Source organism: Scyliorhinus torazame, chromosome 11 (genome assembly GCF_047496885.1).
Source record: "Scyliorhinus torazame isolate Kashiwa2021f chromosome 11, sScyTor2.1, whole genome shotgun sequence".
NCBI classification, from domain to species: Eukaryota; Metazoa; Chordata; class Chondrichthyes; order Carcharhiniformes; family Scyliorhinidae; genus Scyliorhinus; species Scyliorhinus torazame.
This window is the reverse complement of record NC_092717.1, coordinates 149,542,878-149,558,769: the sequence shown is the minus strand read 5'-3', so window position 1 is coordinate 149,558,769 and position 15,892 is coordinate 149,542,878. Positions and strand designations below refer to the sequence as shown.

At 47.1% G+C, this 15,892-nt stretch overlaps 1 protein-coding gene across 3 annotated transcripts in view; it reads right to left on the bottom strand.

Annotated features, from left to right (window-relative positions):
• thoc1 (THO complex 1) overlaps positions 1 to 15,892 on the bottom strand; it is a 103,237-nt gene that overhangs the window by 70,174 nt on the left and 17,171 nt on the right. For all 3 annotated transcript variants that reach the window (XM_072467876.1, XM_072467877.1, XM_072467878.1), the window contains exons 4-6: positions 15,413 to 15,479; positions 13,057 to 13,175; positions 3,043 to 3,091 (exon numbers count right to left, since the gene is read on the bottom strand). In XM_072467876.1, the coding sequence (XP_072323977.1) occupies positions 3,043 to 3,091; positions 13,057 to 13,175; positions 15,413 to 15,479 (235 nt within the window). The remainder of the gene's footprint in view (positions 1 to 3,042; positions 3,092 to 13,056; positions 13,176 to 15,412; positions 15,480 to 15,892) is intronic.

Below are 15,892 nucleotides of genomic sequence, written 5' to 3'. Positions count from 1 at the left end.
GAGATAATGCAGACACTCGGAGTTTGGGGAATTCTCGGGGTACAAATTGAATATGGGGAAGAGTGAGTTGTTTGTGGTGCATCCGGGGGAGCAGAGCAGGGGAATAGATGATTTACCGCTGAGGAAGGTAACAAGAGATTTCCGATACTTAGGGATTCAGATAGCCAGGAGTTGGGGAACCTTACATAGGCTTAATTTAACACGATTGGTGGAACAGATGGAGGAGGATTTTAAGAGATGGGACTGTCACTGGCGTGTAGGGTGCAGGCGGTCAAAATGGTAGTCCTCCCGAGATTCCTTTTTGTGTTTCAGTGCCTCCCGGTGATGGTCACGAAGGCTTTTTTCAAGAAAATCGAGAAAAGTGTCATGAGTTTTGTGTGGGCTGGGAAGACCCCGAGAGTGAGGAGGGGGTTTTTGCAGCGTAGCAGGGATAGGGGGGTACTGGCACTACAGAGCCTAAGTGAATACTACTGGGCCGCCAATATCACAATGGTGTGTAAGTGGATGGGAGAAGGGGAGGGGGCGGCGTGGAAGAGATTGGAGATGGCATCCTGCAAAGGAACCAGCCTACAAGCACTGGCGACGGCGCCGTTGCCATTCTCCCCAAAGAAATACACCACAAGTCCAGTGGTGGTGGCAACACTAAAAATTTGGGGGCAGTGGAGACGGCATAGGGGAAGGACGGGAGCCTCGGTGCCGTCCCCGATAAGAAATAATCATAGGTTTGTCCCGGGGAGAATAGATGGGGGATTCGGAGCATGGCAGAGAGCTGGGGTTGTGCAACTGAGAGATCTGTTCTTAGACGGGACGTTTGCGAGTCTGGGAGCGCTGACGGAAAAATATGGGTTGCCCCAAGGGAATGCATTTCGGTACATGCAACTGAGGGCTTTTGCGAGGCAACAGGTGAGGGAATTCCCGCAGCTCCCGACGCAGGAGATTCAAGATAGAGTGATCTCAGGGACATGGGTGGGGGATGGTAGGGTGTCAGGTATATACAGGGAAATGAGGGACGAGGGGGAGATCATGGTGGATGAGCTGAAGGGAAAATGGGAAGAAGAGCTGGGGTAAGAGATTGAGGAGGGGCTGTGGGCTGATGCCCTACGTAGGGTAAACTCGTCGTCCTCGTGCGCCAGGCTAAGCCTGATACAATTCAAGGTTTTGCACAGGGCGCATATGATCGGAGCAAGGCTCAGTAAATTTTTCTGGGTAGAGGATAGGTGTGGGAGATGCTCGAGAAGCCCAGCAAACCACACCCACATGTTTTGGTCATGCCCGGCACTGCAGGGGTTCTGGGTGGGGGTGGCAAATGTGCTTTCGAAGGTGGTGGGGGTCCGGGTCGAGCCAGGCTGGGGGTTGGCTATATTTGGGGTTGCAGAAGAGCCGGGAGTGCAGGAGGCGAGAGAGGCTGATGTTTTGGCCTTTGCGTCCCTAGTAGCCCGGCGAAGGATATTGCTTATGTGGAAGGAAGCCAAACCCCCGGGCGTGGAGACCTGGATAAATGACATGGCAGGGTTTATAAAACTAGAACGGATAAAGTTCGCACTAAGGGGTTCGGCTCAAGGGTTCACCAGGCGGTGGCAACCGTTCATTGACTACCTCGCAGAACGATAAAGGAAATGGGAAGGTAACAGCAGCAACCGGGGGGGGGGGGGGCTCGGGTGGGTCCTCAGGGGTGGTTTTTGTATAGATATTTGCACTTGGTTATGTATATTGGATTGTTTGATTTTATTATCTGGAGAGTTATTATTTTTGTTATGGCAGTTGCCATTTAGTTTATATACTATTTATTTACTTGTTAAAACGGTCACTGTTATTTATATTGTTTTATTGTTGTAAAGAGGGAAAACCTTTGTATTGTTTTGTTTGGCCGAAAAATTTGAATAAAATATATATTTTTTAAAAACTTTTCAAATCCACGTGACTCTTCTACAGAACAGTGTTTTTATTTGGGCATAAACATAAGATAGTCACCAAGCAATCTAATAGGAACTCAGAAGAATGAGGTATGAATGTGGACCTTGCTGCCACAGGAATTAGTTTAAACGAACGGTACGAATGCATTTAAAGGGAAATCAGACAAGTGTGTAAGAGAGAAGTGAACAGATGTTTATCGTGGTAGATTTAGATGAGGAACGATGGGAGGAGGCTCGAGTCCACCATAAGCATGGCATGGACTGGTTGGGTTCATAGAATTTACAGTGCAGAAGGAGGCCACTCAGCCCATCGAGTCTGCACCGGCCCATGGAAAGAGCACCCCACCCAAGCCCACACCTCCACCCCATCCCCGTAACCCAGTCACCCCACCCAACCTTTTTGAACACGAAGGGCAATTTAGCATGGCCAATCCACCTAACCAGCACATCTTTGGAATGTGGGAGGAAACCGGAACACCCGGAGGAAATCCACGCACACAAGGGGAGAACGTGCAGACTCCGCACAGACAGTGGCCCAAGCCGGGAATCGTACCTGGGACCATGGAGCTGTGAAGCAACTGTGCTAACCCCTATGCTATCTTGCTGGTTGAATGGCTTGTTCTTGTGCCGTATATCCTATGGAAATTCCAATTATGTGGTTAATGGATGGTGACTCTCCATGGTTCAAGAAATTTAAAACTACTGACTTTTATGATTATCTTCTGCTACAAAGTTTCACTAGGTCAATACTGCTCTGTGTTCCACATGCTCTTGGACTCCAAGGGAAATGACTGAATGCCGAAATAAGCCAGAGAACGTTTAAGTCGGGCTGTTTTATAAAAAGACCAAAAAATCTTCAAAACAATTCTGGTGCTCACTTGAGACTGCCAAAACGTAATGCGTCAAATTCAAATCGCCTGAAGTTTTAAGCAGCTTAGTTTATAGCAGATTTGGTTTATACTCATGATTGATATATTTATCAAAACTGCCTTGTTGCACAGGGACAGTGTTTTAAGAAAAGGGTCTTTAAAGAGAGCCTCAAGAGCAGTGCTGATTGGATCCCATTTGTACATAAATTTTGCTGTAATAACGTACAAAATTCTGGACTGATTGTTTTATACCCACTTACCATTGCACATTCTTAGTAAGTAGTTTTTGCCAGCAGAGTAAAATGTTGCCTAAAAGCAAAACACAATCGTTACCATGACCATTTTATATAGGTTTATCTCAGTCCACTGAGTGTCCCCAACCTTCTGACTTTCATTCCCCCAGTCCAGCATATATTTGATTTTCTAACAAGCAAAAAATGCAGGTGTATAATAAGCGAGCCACTTTACTGCTCCAGCATCCACCACATTAAACGTGCGCTCCACCCACCATTGGTGCACCGGAGCAGAATTCAAAGCAGCGTTGCACTAATATTCATATAGTATTCCACCGGTGCACCAATGATCTACAAGATGCACTGCAGCAACTTACCAAGGCTTCTTTAACAGCACCTTCCACACCTGTGAACCCTAGTACCAAGGACCAAAGGCAGCAGACACCGAACACCATCACCTCAATGCCCCCTCCAATTCACACACCATTCTGACTTGGAACTATATTACAGTTCCTTCATCGGTGCTGGTCAAAATCCTGGAACTCTAAACCAAAAGGCACTGCATGTGTACCTAAACTAGACTGACTGCAGCAGTTCAAGGAAGCAATAACCACCACCGTCTCAAGGGAAACTAAGGATGGGCAATTAATGTTGGCCATGCCAGCAGTGCCGACATCCCATGAACACATTTGAAAAATAAATACCTTTTCTTTTTGCTCACAGCAATTTACTTAACACTGGTAATTTAAAACAGTTGAGAAATTGAGAGAACAAACACTTGAATAATATTTGGAAAACTATTAAAAATGTAACTAAACACACTAGTAATGGAAACCAATAAGTGAATTCAACAATTGACCAACATTAGGTTTGTGCCATAAGAATATTTAGGGGAGGCAGTGGCGTAGTGGAGTTTTCGCGGGACTAGTAATCCAGAGACCAAGGGTAATTCTCTGAGGACTTGGGTTCGAATCCCACCACAGCAGATGGTAAAATTCTGGAATTTCTGGTTAATTCGTTGTCAATTGTTGTTAAAACCCCATCTGGTTCAGTGATGTCCATTAAGGAAGGAAATCTGTCATCCTTACCTGGTCAGGCCTACATATGGCTCCAGAGCCACAGCAATGTGGTTGACTCTTTAATGCCCACAGGAATAGGCAATTAATGCTGACCCAGCCAACAACTCCCACATCCCATGAACAAATTTATTTTAAAAATTGTTTTAATGAAGTAACCTTGGTGGTGGGAAAGCTTTCAGAAACAATAAGTCGGGATAAATCGAATGGCCACTTGGACAAGTCCAGATCAATGAGGGAAAACCCTCACAGATTTCTTAATGGCAAAGTGTGCATAACCAACCTGATTGAGTTTTGTAATGAGATAACAGAGATTTATGGTGGGCTTTCGGTGGCGGCTATGAAGGAGTAGGTCTCACATTTGGGGGCTCCCGCTCGGGTTGGACCTTGTCCCCCGATTTTTTGTCGGATTGGATTTGGAAAATTGATGGTGGATGCAACTGTGAAGTGGAATCCTACATCAGTGCATGGAGAGGCGGACCAGGAGTGCTCGCAAAGGAAGAAATAGGCGAACAGAGAAGGCTTGGGCTGAGGCTGCAGTGGGAGAAAGCATGGTGGATGACCGGAGTCCTGGCTCGACTACCCAGCGGTCGACGGAGCAGCTGATGCAGTTCATACAGGAGGGCTTCGCCAAGCAGAAACAAGAATGCTTGGACCCGATTAAGGAATCGATTGCGTGGCTGGATGCTCAAGATCGGGCGATCCAGAAAGTGGAGAAGGCACTGACTGAGCAGGAGGAACACCAAACAGCAGTGGAGTTGGAGGTGGGGATGCTGAGAGACAAACAGAAAAGGCTCCTGGAAAAGGTGGAGGACCTAGAGAATAGGTCCCGCCTATTGTTGGTCTTCCGGAGGGATCCGAAGGAGTGGACGCAGGGGCACACATAACGGGCATGTTCGAGAAGTTACTGGGGGGTGGGACGTTCTCCCGACCCTTGGAGGTGGACAGGGCTCACAGAGGGCTCGTGAGGAAGCCGCGTGTGCCCCCCCCCGAGGGCGATGGTGGTGAGATTTCACAGGTACCTGGACAAGGAGTGTATTTTACAGTGGGCCAGGCAGACACGGAGCTGTAAGTGGGAGAACAGCAGCCTGCCTATGTATCAGGACCGGAGCGCGGACGTGGCCAGGAGAAAAGCAGGGTTCAACCAAATAAAGTCAACCCTTTTCAAGAAGACGGTTAAGTTTGGACTACTGTACCTGGCCCGTCTTTGGGTTACGCACGAAGAGCAACATTTCTACTTTGAGTCGCCCGAGGAAATGATGGACTTCGCTAGGAGCAAAGGGCTGGTAGTGACTGAGGTCTTTGAACTTTGCTGCAGCATTCATGTTAAAAAAATTTTTGGACGTTATCTGGAACGCCTTCTGTATTGATTTGGGGCCTGCCGCAGAGCTGTGTGAGTTAAAGTTTGCACTGATGGGGTATGGAGGTGTGAATCTTGGATGTTGGGTCTTCTTTTAGATTTTCTTAGTGTTTCTTTCGGGCAATTGGGTTGGGATTGCTTGCTTTTGCATATCACATGGAACGTACGAGGGCTAAATGGCCGGTTAAGAGGGCACACGTGTTCGTGCATTTATGGGGACTGAAGGCGGACGTGGCAATGTTGCAGGAGACGCACCTTAAAGTAACAGATTAAAAAAGGGATGGGTCGGACAGGTTTTTCACTCGGGGCTGAACTCTTAAGGCTAGGGGGGTCGCGATCCTGATTACCAAGCGAGTGTCATTCGAGGCGGGAAGAATAGTTGCAGATGTGGGAAGCCATTACATCATGGTTAGTGGGAAGCTAGAAGGGCTGCCAGTGGTGCTTTGGCGTGAATGTGTACGCACCAAATTGGGTGATGTGGAGTTCATAAGGAGGATGTTGGAGAAGATCCCGGACTTGGATTCGCATAAGCTGGTCATGGGGGGGGATTTCAACACAGTCATTAACCCAGGGCTAGACCGGTCGGTAAAGGGGTTTATGGAGCAGATGGGGGTGGACCCATGGAGATTTGGGTGGCCGAGAGTGAAGGAGTTCTCCTTCTACTCGCACGTGCATAAAGTGTACCCCCGGATTTACTTTTTTTATCTTGAACAGGGCTTTACTGATGGGGGTAGTGGACACTGAGTATTCAGCGATCACGATCTTCGAGCACGCTCCGCACTGGGTTGACCTGCAGGTGAGCAAGGAGGGTGGTCAACGCCCGCACTGGAGATTGGATGTCGGACTTTTTTTTATTTGTTTTATAATTTTTTTTATTCTCCTCCATTTTCACATTTTCTCCCACATTTACATCCATCAACAACAAAAACGATCCCATCTACCCACCAACCCCCAACCTCAACCCACATGTTTACATAAACAAATGACAAAAATAAATCAGGGATTACCCGTAGTCACCCTTAATCTTACACAGCTCCCACCCCCCCACCCCAGGTCTCCAGCTCCTCCCGTCCACTGCCTCTTGTAAAACTCCTCCCCCTACCCCCGGTTCCTTCCCCCTCCCCCCCCCAACTTTCCACCCCAGCTAGACCACTCGGACCCTGTTCTGCCAGGCTCCGATGGCCGCAGCCCCTCCCCCCCACCTCACTCCCGTTCACTGGCCGGCACACACCGGCCAGCGTGGAGGCCCCCGCCCAGGTCCCTTTCCACTTGCCCGGCCCCAGGAAAGCCCAAAGATCCCCTTTTAGCACACAAACCCCGCCTATCCACCTACACCCCAAAGAACTCTCATTTTGAGTGAAAGTCCCGTCCCTTCCCTTGTCCAAATATATACCACCTTGGCTCCTTTAATCTCTACACCCACGCGCAGTGATACACAAAAAAGAAGAAAATACAGTCATGAGGTTACATCGGCACATGGCCATTCCTCAATTTGTCAGTTCTGCCACAGTCCTTCTGCTTTCGCAAACTCCTCGCTGCTTCCGCCGTTCCAAAATAAAAGTCCCTGAGCTTGTAAGTCACCCTCAGCTTCGCTGGATAAACAATGCCGCACCGCGCCTTGCTAATGTACAGTACCCTCTTCACCCGGTTGAAGGCGGCCTGCCTCCTTGCCAGCTCCACCGTAAAGTCCTGGTATACACGTATATCAGCTCCAGCCCACTGCACCAACCGCTTCTGCTTGGCCCAGCTCAGGACCTTCTCCTTCACCCTGTACCTACGGAAGCACAGAGTCACTGCCCTTGGCGGCTCACTCGCCTTTGGTATAGTCCTCCACGACCGATGAGCCCGATCCAGTTCCAATCGGGAGGGGTCCTCACCCTCCCCCAGTAGTTTTGCCAGCATCGCGTCAAAATACTCAGTCGGCTTCGGTCCTTCAACTCCTTCGGGCAGCCCCACAATCCTCAAGTTCTGTCGCCTGGATCTATTTTCCAGGTCTTCCATTTTTCCTCGCAGATCCTTGTTAGTATCCATCACCTTCCGCATCTCTTTCCCCATCGAGGCAAGTTGATCACCGTGCTGCAATAACGTCTCCTTCACTTCCTTCAGCACCTCCCCTTGCTCTCGCACCTCCGCCACTGCGCTCGCCACCTCCGTCCTCACCGGGGAAACCGCCTCCTCCACCAGCACACTCAAGACCTCCCTCATCTCCTTCCTCACCGTCTCCATGCATTTCGCAATCTGCGCCAACTGCTTTTCAAATTCCGCAGCCATCACCTTAGTTATTTCTTCAGCCGTAAGCAGTGCGGCCTTCCCTGGTGCTCCAGCCTCCATTTTTCCTGGTAACCCCGCGGTGACCTTTCCACTCCCCGACGGACCTCCAGCTGGTTTTTTTCCGGCCGTTTTTTTGCTCACCCTCTACATTTTTCTTTGGGTTTTTTTTCCCTCCTGTGTCTCCTCAGTGCCTCCTCCGTGCCTTCTCCCTTCTTCTGCCGCCTCCGCGGACCCTGGGACCGGGCTTAAAGCCCCAAAATTGCCGTTCCCGAGCGGGGGCTCTCCATTGTGCGGCCGCCTCCCGCCCGCCGTCACCGGAAGTCTCGGATGTCGGACTTTTAGCGGATGAGGAGGTGTGTGGGTGGGTGAGGAAATGTATCCAGAACTATCTGGAAGTGAATGACACAGGGAAGTCTCGGCTGCAATGGTCTGGGAGGCACTGAAGTCGGAGGTTAGAGGAGAGCTGATCTCGATACAGGCCCACTGGGAGAAGGCAGACAGAGCAGAGGAGGACCGACTGAGGAGGAAAATACTACAGGTGGACAGGAGTTATGCGGAGACCCCAGAGGCAGGGCTTTTAAGGGAACAATGGAGGCCACAAGCGGAGTTTGGCTTGTTGAGCAGGGCGAGGGGGGCGATTTATGAATATGGAGAGAAGGCCAGCAGAATGCAGTTCAGAAAGAGGGAGGCGGCCAGGGAGATTGGGAAAGTAAGGGACAGGGATGGGAACCTGGTCGGAGATTCAGCAGTGGTTAAAAAAGGCATTTAAGGTGTTTTACAGCAGGCTGTATGAGTCGGAACCCCCAGCTGGGCCGGAGGGGATGAGGCAATTCTTGGGGGGGGGGGGGGGGGGCTGAGGTTCCCGAAGGTGGATGAAGGGTTGGTAGAAGGGCTGGGGGCCCCGGTCGGGTTGGAAGAAATAGCAGAAGGGCTGAAGGCCATGCAGTCGGGTAAAGCCCCGGGACCGGACGGGTACCCAGTGGAGTTTTATAAAAAGTTCTCTGGGATACACGAGTTGCTGCTGACGAGGACGTTTAATGAGGCAAGGGATGCTTCCCCTGACGATGTCACAGGCCACTATCTCATTGATCCTGAAGCGGGAGAAGGACCCGGAGCTTTGTGGGTGCTACAGACCGATCTCCCTACTAAATGTAGATGCCAAACTGTTGGGCAAAATCTTGTCCTCTAGGATTGAAGACTGCGTTCCGGACATGATTGGAGAGGACCAGACAGGATTCATTAAGGGTAGGCAGTTGGCGGCCAACATAAGAAGGTTGCTGAATGTGATTATGATGCCCCAGAGGGTTGGGACGTAGAGGTAGTGGTCGCAATGGACGCAGAGAAGGCATTTGATCGGGTGGAATGGGATTATCTGTGGGAGGAGCTGGGGCGGTTTGAGTTTGGACAAGGCTTCATCGACTGGGTTAGATTGCTGTATCAGGATCCTGTGGCGAGTGTACGGACGAACAGGTTGACATTGGGATATTTCAGGCTGCACCGGGGGACAAGGCAGGGATGTCCCCTCTCTCCGTTGTTGTTTGCGCTGGCCATAGAACATAGAACCGCTGGCAATTGCTTTGAGAGCCTCAAGGGGCTGGTCCGGGGAGGGGTGGAACACAGAGTTTCGCAGATGACCTGCTCCAATGTGTTTAGGACCCACTAGAAGGGATGGAAGAAATTATGAGGATTCAGGGGTAATTTGGCCGGTTTTCAGGTTATAAATTGAACATGGGAAAAAGTGAAACGTTCGCGATCCAGGCAAGGGGACAGGAGAGGCGATTGGGGGAGCTGCCGTTTAGAGTGGTAGGGGGAAGCTTTTGGTACCTCGTCATCCAGGTGGCACGGGAATGGGAACGGCTCCACAAGTTAAATCTGGCCCGTCTAGTAGACCAAATGAAGGAAGAATTCCGAAGGTGGCACATGCTCCCGTTATCACTGGCTGGGAGGGTACAGACTGTGAAAATGACAGTCCTCCCGAGATTCCTGTTTGTGTTTCAGTATCTCCCCATCTTTATTCCACGGTCCTACTTTGAACGGGTCAATAAGGTGATCTCTGGCTTTGTATGGGCGGGTAAAAAAGGGGATGCTGGAGCACAGCCGAGGAGATGGCGGGCTGCCGCTGCCGAACTTTAGTAATTATTGTTGGGCGGCAAATATAGCCATGATTAGGAAAGGAGGGGAGGGAGGGAGGGGGGGGGGGGTCGTCGATGTGGGAGCGAGTAGAGGTGGCATCATGGAAGGACACTAGTTTGGGGGCATCGGTAACGGCACCTCTGCCGTTCCCGCCGGCACGGTACTCCACCAGCCCCGTGGTGGTGGTGGCCCTGAGAGTCTGGGGGCAATGGAGGAAACATGTGGGAGCAGAGGGAGCATCGGTCTGGTCTCCAATCTGCAATAATCACCGGTTTGCCCCGGGGAGGCTAGATGGAGGGTTCCGGAGATGGCAGAGAGCAGGGATCGAGAGGATGGGAGATCTGTTTATAGAGGGGAGCTTTCCCATCCTGAGGGAGTTGGAGGAGAAATTTGAATTGACGAGTGGAAATGAGTTTAGGTACTTGCAGACGCGGGACTTCCTATGCAGGCAGATCCCAACCTTCCTGCTCCTACTGCCAAGGGGGATACAGGACAGGGTAGTTTCCAGAATGTGGGTGGGAGAAGGGAGGGTTTCGGACATTTACAAGGAACTTGTGGGGTCTGAGGAAACGCAGACTGAGGAGCTGAAACACAAATGGGAAGAGGAGTTAGGAGGAGAGAAAGAGGATGGTCTCTGGGCGGACACGTTGAGTAGAGTCAACGCGTCCACAACACGTGCCAGGCTCAGCCTGATACAGTTTAAGGTCGTTCACCGGGCCCACATGACAGTGGCCCAGATGATCAGGTTCTCTGAGGTCCTCCCGCAAGGTTTGCGGGAGGACCAGCGAACCATGTCCATATGTTCTAGGCATGCCCGAAGCTTAGGGGATTCTAGTAGGGGCTTGCGGATGTCATGTTCAAGATGTTAAAAACAAGGGTAGCACCGAGTCCAGAGGTGACGATTTTCGGAGTGTCGGAAGACCCAGGAATCCAGGAGGAGAAAGAGGCAGACGTTCTGGCCTTTGCCTCCCTGGTAGCCCGGAGACGGATATTATTAGCTTGGAGGGACTCAAAGCCCCCGAAGTTGGAGACCTGGCTAAATGACATGGCTAGCTTTCTCGGTCTGTAGAAAATCCAAGTTCGCCCCAAGAGGGTCAATGGTAGGGTGGGACCTGTGAGGAAGACGGTTTTTGCACTAGGTTTATATTTGTATGTAGACTGTTTCTTCTGTTATTGTTATAAAACCATAAATACCTCAATAAAATGTTTACATTAAAAAAAGATGGTTTATGGTGGTAATATGGTGTATACGGACTACCAAAAGGCATTTGATCAAGTGCCACATAATAGATTTTACATAAAAGTTGAAAGCCATGGAGTAAACGGGAAACTGGCAGCATGGATACAAAATCCTGAATGACAGGAAACAGAGTAATTGCGAATGGCTGTTTTCAGACTGGAGTTAAGTAGACTTCCTCAGGGATCAGTGCACTGACCACCGCTTTTCTTGATATATATTAATATTGGGTGTGCAGGGAAGTTTCAAAATTTGCAATGACACAAAGTTTGGAAGTATTGTCAATTCTGATGAAGATAGTAACAGACGTCAAGAGGCCATAGACAGGCTGATGGAATGGATGAACACATGGAGGGTGCAATTTTATGCAGAGAATTGTGAAGTGGTACATTGTGGGAGGAAGAAAGGGGAGAGACAACAAAAATTAAAGAACACGATTCTATAGCAGGTGCTGGGACAGAGACTTGGGGGTATGCATACACAAATCGCTAAAGGTGGCAGGCAGGCTGAGAAAATAGTTTAAAAAGCATGCAAATTAGTGTTTCCAATTATGGGCATGACACTTTAGAAAGGGTGTGAAGGCTTTCGAGAGGGTGCAAAAAATATCCACAAAAATGGGTTCCGGAATGCATGACATTAATTATATCAGTAGATTGGAGAGTTGGGGCTGTTATCCTAAAAGAGAAGATTGAGAGGAGATTTGACGGAAGTGTTCAAAATCACAAAGGGTTTAAATAGAGTAGATAGAAGCTTTCCCACTGGCGAAGGTGTTAAGAAACAGTGGTTGTGATGGAAACAGATATAATCGGGGCTTTCAACAGCAATCGGATAAGTGCTTGAAGAGAAAAACATTACAGGGGCACGTGGTTCCCAGTTCTAATACAACCAAATTTTTGACGAACTGAACAAGAATCAGCATGTGTGCATTTTAATCCTATTTTGTTGTGGTTCCAATTTAAAGATTCATTTGCTTCCATGAAGCTCAATTTTATCCAGTTTTAAAACTATTCTCGTTCAACAAGTGCAATATAACTGGATTGTGAGTGTACAGATTGCACCTGCAATCATTTAACATTGCATGGTTCCATATATTTATTGATGTGATTTTGTCATGTTTGACTATTAAAAATGCTTGATCACTGAATGCACAACCAATGATACCCTAATAATGAAACTCTCTCAATATTATGATGCAAATTATATAAATGGAGTGCAAACCTCCGAAATGGCACAGTGGCAAAAGTATGCTATTGAGCCATACGTGAATTGGCAAATTTCAGCAGGGATCGCAGGGCAACTACAATTTATTGTAAAGCTAACATCGGTATAAGCAGTCAGTGTTGTCAATAGCAGTCCATTGTTCCACATAAATGTGCACATGAAAGTACCTGAGAATTAATCTCAGCCGTGGTGGCCTTGGAAGCCAAAGCCATGCAACACATTGTCCAGACTCACATGTAAATAATGGCCAACTTGTTAAAATACCAGATGACTGCCAATGCCCATGGAAATGTGCCCAACATAAGTCATTACTTTTAGGACATTTCTAAGAAGAAAATTAGGGGACAGTGGGATGTTGGGGTGTCTTTTACATGATCTTTTACTGTTAACAGCTGACTATTTTTATTTTTAATCATAGAGTTTTCAGTATGCTATTACATGTGCATTTCATTTGTTTTTAAATTCCTCCATCTTCTTTTTGTGTTATAGTTCCATCATTAACCAATATATGAAAGCAAGCCTCCACTGCTCTGAAATTGAGAGAATTATGGGGTGTCTCAATGGTGTTACGTGACTGAGATTCCCAACATGCAATTTCATTGGAGTTTATTTTCACTCATTATAAAATGACAAATAAATTAATTTGTAGAAATTAAACTGCAGTGTTTGTCCTTCAGGAAATAAATTTGTCAATTATTTCATCTGAACTGTTTTTGCTGAATTTTACTTCAGGCATTACTTACGGATTTCCAAGTTGAAACTTTTTTTTCAACAAAAGTGAATATTTTGTCGCACTGGTCAAGAGGAAGGCAATCAAGAACATCACCAAGCAGTAGAAAGGGTGTTGTTGCAGAGCAGATACCTTTACAAACACAAAATAAGCACAAAAGTTACCAAATTATCACAGCGTAACATACTTGTTGGTTTAGAATAAACATGCTGTTAAGCAGTGACGCTATTCTGCCCCTAGTGAAAGCTAAATGGTCTTCCACTAATAAATTAAAATATTTATCTGACACTTTCGCCACCTTAATTATTTAGCTGGATTCAAGGAGGCAACAGATTTTACAATTATAAATGGTGGCAGAAGTCTATAATACAAAGGGTTCACGATGAGGCACAATCCACTTTGAGGATTTGGAGGCAGTTTAGGCAGCATTTTAAGCGGGGCTTCATGTCAATGTTAGCCCCGATTTTGGTGGTTTATTTTGAAATGGTGTTTGCTGTATGTTACAGTCTTGTTCGACTTTGGTTTTTTTTAATAAATGTTTTTTATTGGATTTTTGAACAGAGTATATTTTGCCGTTATGTACACAGGATATGATATATCATATGCAAGCAGGCATCCGTTTGTGCCGGCGAGGCACTTCCGGAGGGCAATCCTCGAGTGGGTCTGGTACCGGTGTTCCCCCTGGCCAGCTGGAATTTCTCTGTTAGTTCGTCCAGTGTCGCGACCCTGCCGTCGGTGTATAGGTCCCTGGCTGTCAGTGTCCCCTCGTCCTGTCTCCACCTTTTGAAGATGGCATCAGTCAGTGCTGGTGTGAACCTATGGTTGTTACAGATGGGAGCCTTGTCCGCCATTTTGGTCAGGCCAAATTGCTGCTGTAGCTGATTCCAGGACTGGAGGGTGGCTATCACCACCGGGCTGCTGGAGTGTTTTTTGGGTGGGGATGGGAGTGCCGCTGTGGCGAGGGCCCGGAGGGAGGTCCCCTTACAGGAGGCCTCTTCCGCACGCACCCACTCGGCTTCTGGCTCCTTGACCCATCCCCTTATTCGCTCGGCCGTCGCCACCCAGAGGTAGATTGTAGGTTTGAGAGGGCTAGCCCTCCCCTTGATTTTGTTTTTTGTAAGACTTTCTTTGTGATCCTAGCATTCTTTCCCCCCCCCCCCCCCCCCCCATACGAACGCCATGATTAATTTGTCTAATGCTTTGAAAAAGGCCTTGGGGATGTAGATCGGGATGGCTCTGAATAGAAAGAGGTACCTGGGCAAGTTCTACTTTGTTATAATGAAAAGCCTTTCTGAATAAAAATATTTAAAATTAAAAAAATGTCCAAAAAACAATCAATAAGGTGTCACATCAAAATCACCACATTAAATAAGAGTATAGGGGATATTATAATAGCATGGATAGAGGATTAGTTAACTTACAGCACGATAAATGTGACTTTTTTGGGTTGGCAAACCCATAGCTAGTGAAGTGCCACAGGGATTAGTCCTGGGGTCTCAACAACTTACAATCTACACCAATGACTTGGATGAAGGGACCAAATGTATGGTAGCTAAATCAGCAGAGATCAATAAACAGGGGCACTGTCACAAACTAATTGGTAAAAGGGTTAAAGAAGTAAATGAGGGAGTTGGGAGATTGTGGTTGGGCAAGGAATTAACTGGCGGAAAGGGAAGTAAAAAATATTTGGATATGCATTTGAAGGGTCATAAACTGCAGGGTTGAGGGTCAAGAGCTGGAAAGTGAGATGAGACTGGACAGCTTTGTTTCAGCAGCAGAGACACACTGGGCGAAGGTCTCCTTCTGATCTGTAAGTTTTTATGCTTTATCTCATTGAGGCTTGACAGGGTAAATACTGGGGGATGTTTCCCATGGCTGGGTGGAGAGTGTAGAACTAGGGTTCACAGTCTCATCGTAAGGGGTCATTCATTTAGGACTGAGGTGAGAAGAAATTTGCAAAACTTTGGAATTTTCTACTGCAGAGAACTGTGGGTGCTTAGTCAATCATGAGTGTATTCAAGACAGAGATCAATAGAATTTTGGATACAAAGGGAATCAGGGGGTAATGCAGGAAGATGGAGTTGAGGAAGATCAGATGTGAATGGCAGAGTAGGTTCAAACGGCCATATGGTTACTCCTGTTCCTATTTGTTCTATTCTTATATTGTATATAATAAATTGGCAACATCACATAATGGCACATTAGCCACACAAAACATAATAATAGAATAGTAATAATCTTTATTAGTGTCACAAGTAGGCTTACATTAACACTGCTTGTCCTTGATTATGTTCTAACATTTTAACATCGTAGTGTTCAATATTGAATAACGACACTCATTTTGGATCAATTTTTAATTATTTAATTACCTTCTGTGACTCCATTAATGCTAAGTGAGATGATAGACAAAAAAGCTTCACATTCCCCTTGTTCTAACTGAAAAAAGAGAAAAAAAGGTTTCAAGAACAAAATTACTAACGTCTACATGCTTGAGGTCATAATATTTCTAACCCAAATAGATTACTCTCCATTAAATTTAAGGCATGTAAAGAAAGACCCGAGTAGCCTAAACTACACAAGTTAAAATGTTCTCATTATCAGAACTAGAATTCAAAACAATTTTTAGTTTGATTTCAAAATGAAATGGTCACACTCTTCTAGAAGACTTCGTTCAAAACACTTTAATTCCAAGAATTCAATGCCAAAAAAAAACAAAACTAGGTGACAAAGAGTAGGCAACTATCTAAGAAAATGGTGAACTGACAGTAGCTTCTTAATTGCTGGATCAAAATCCGAGAATTCCCTGCCTAACAATATTATGGGTGCAACCTCACCACACAAACTCCAGT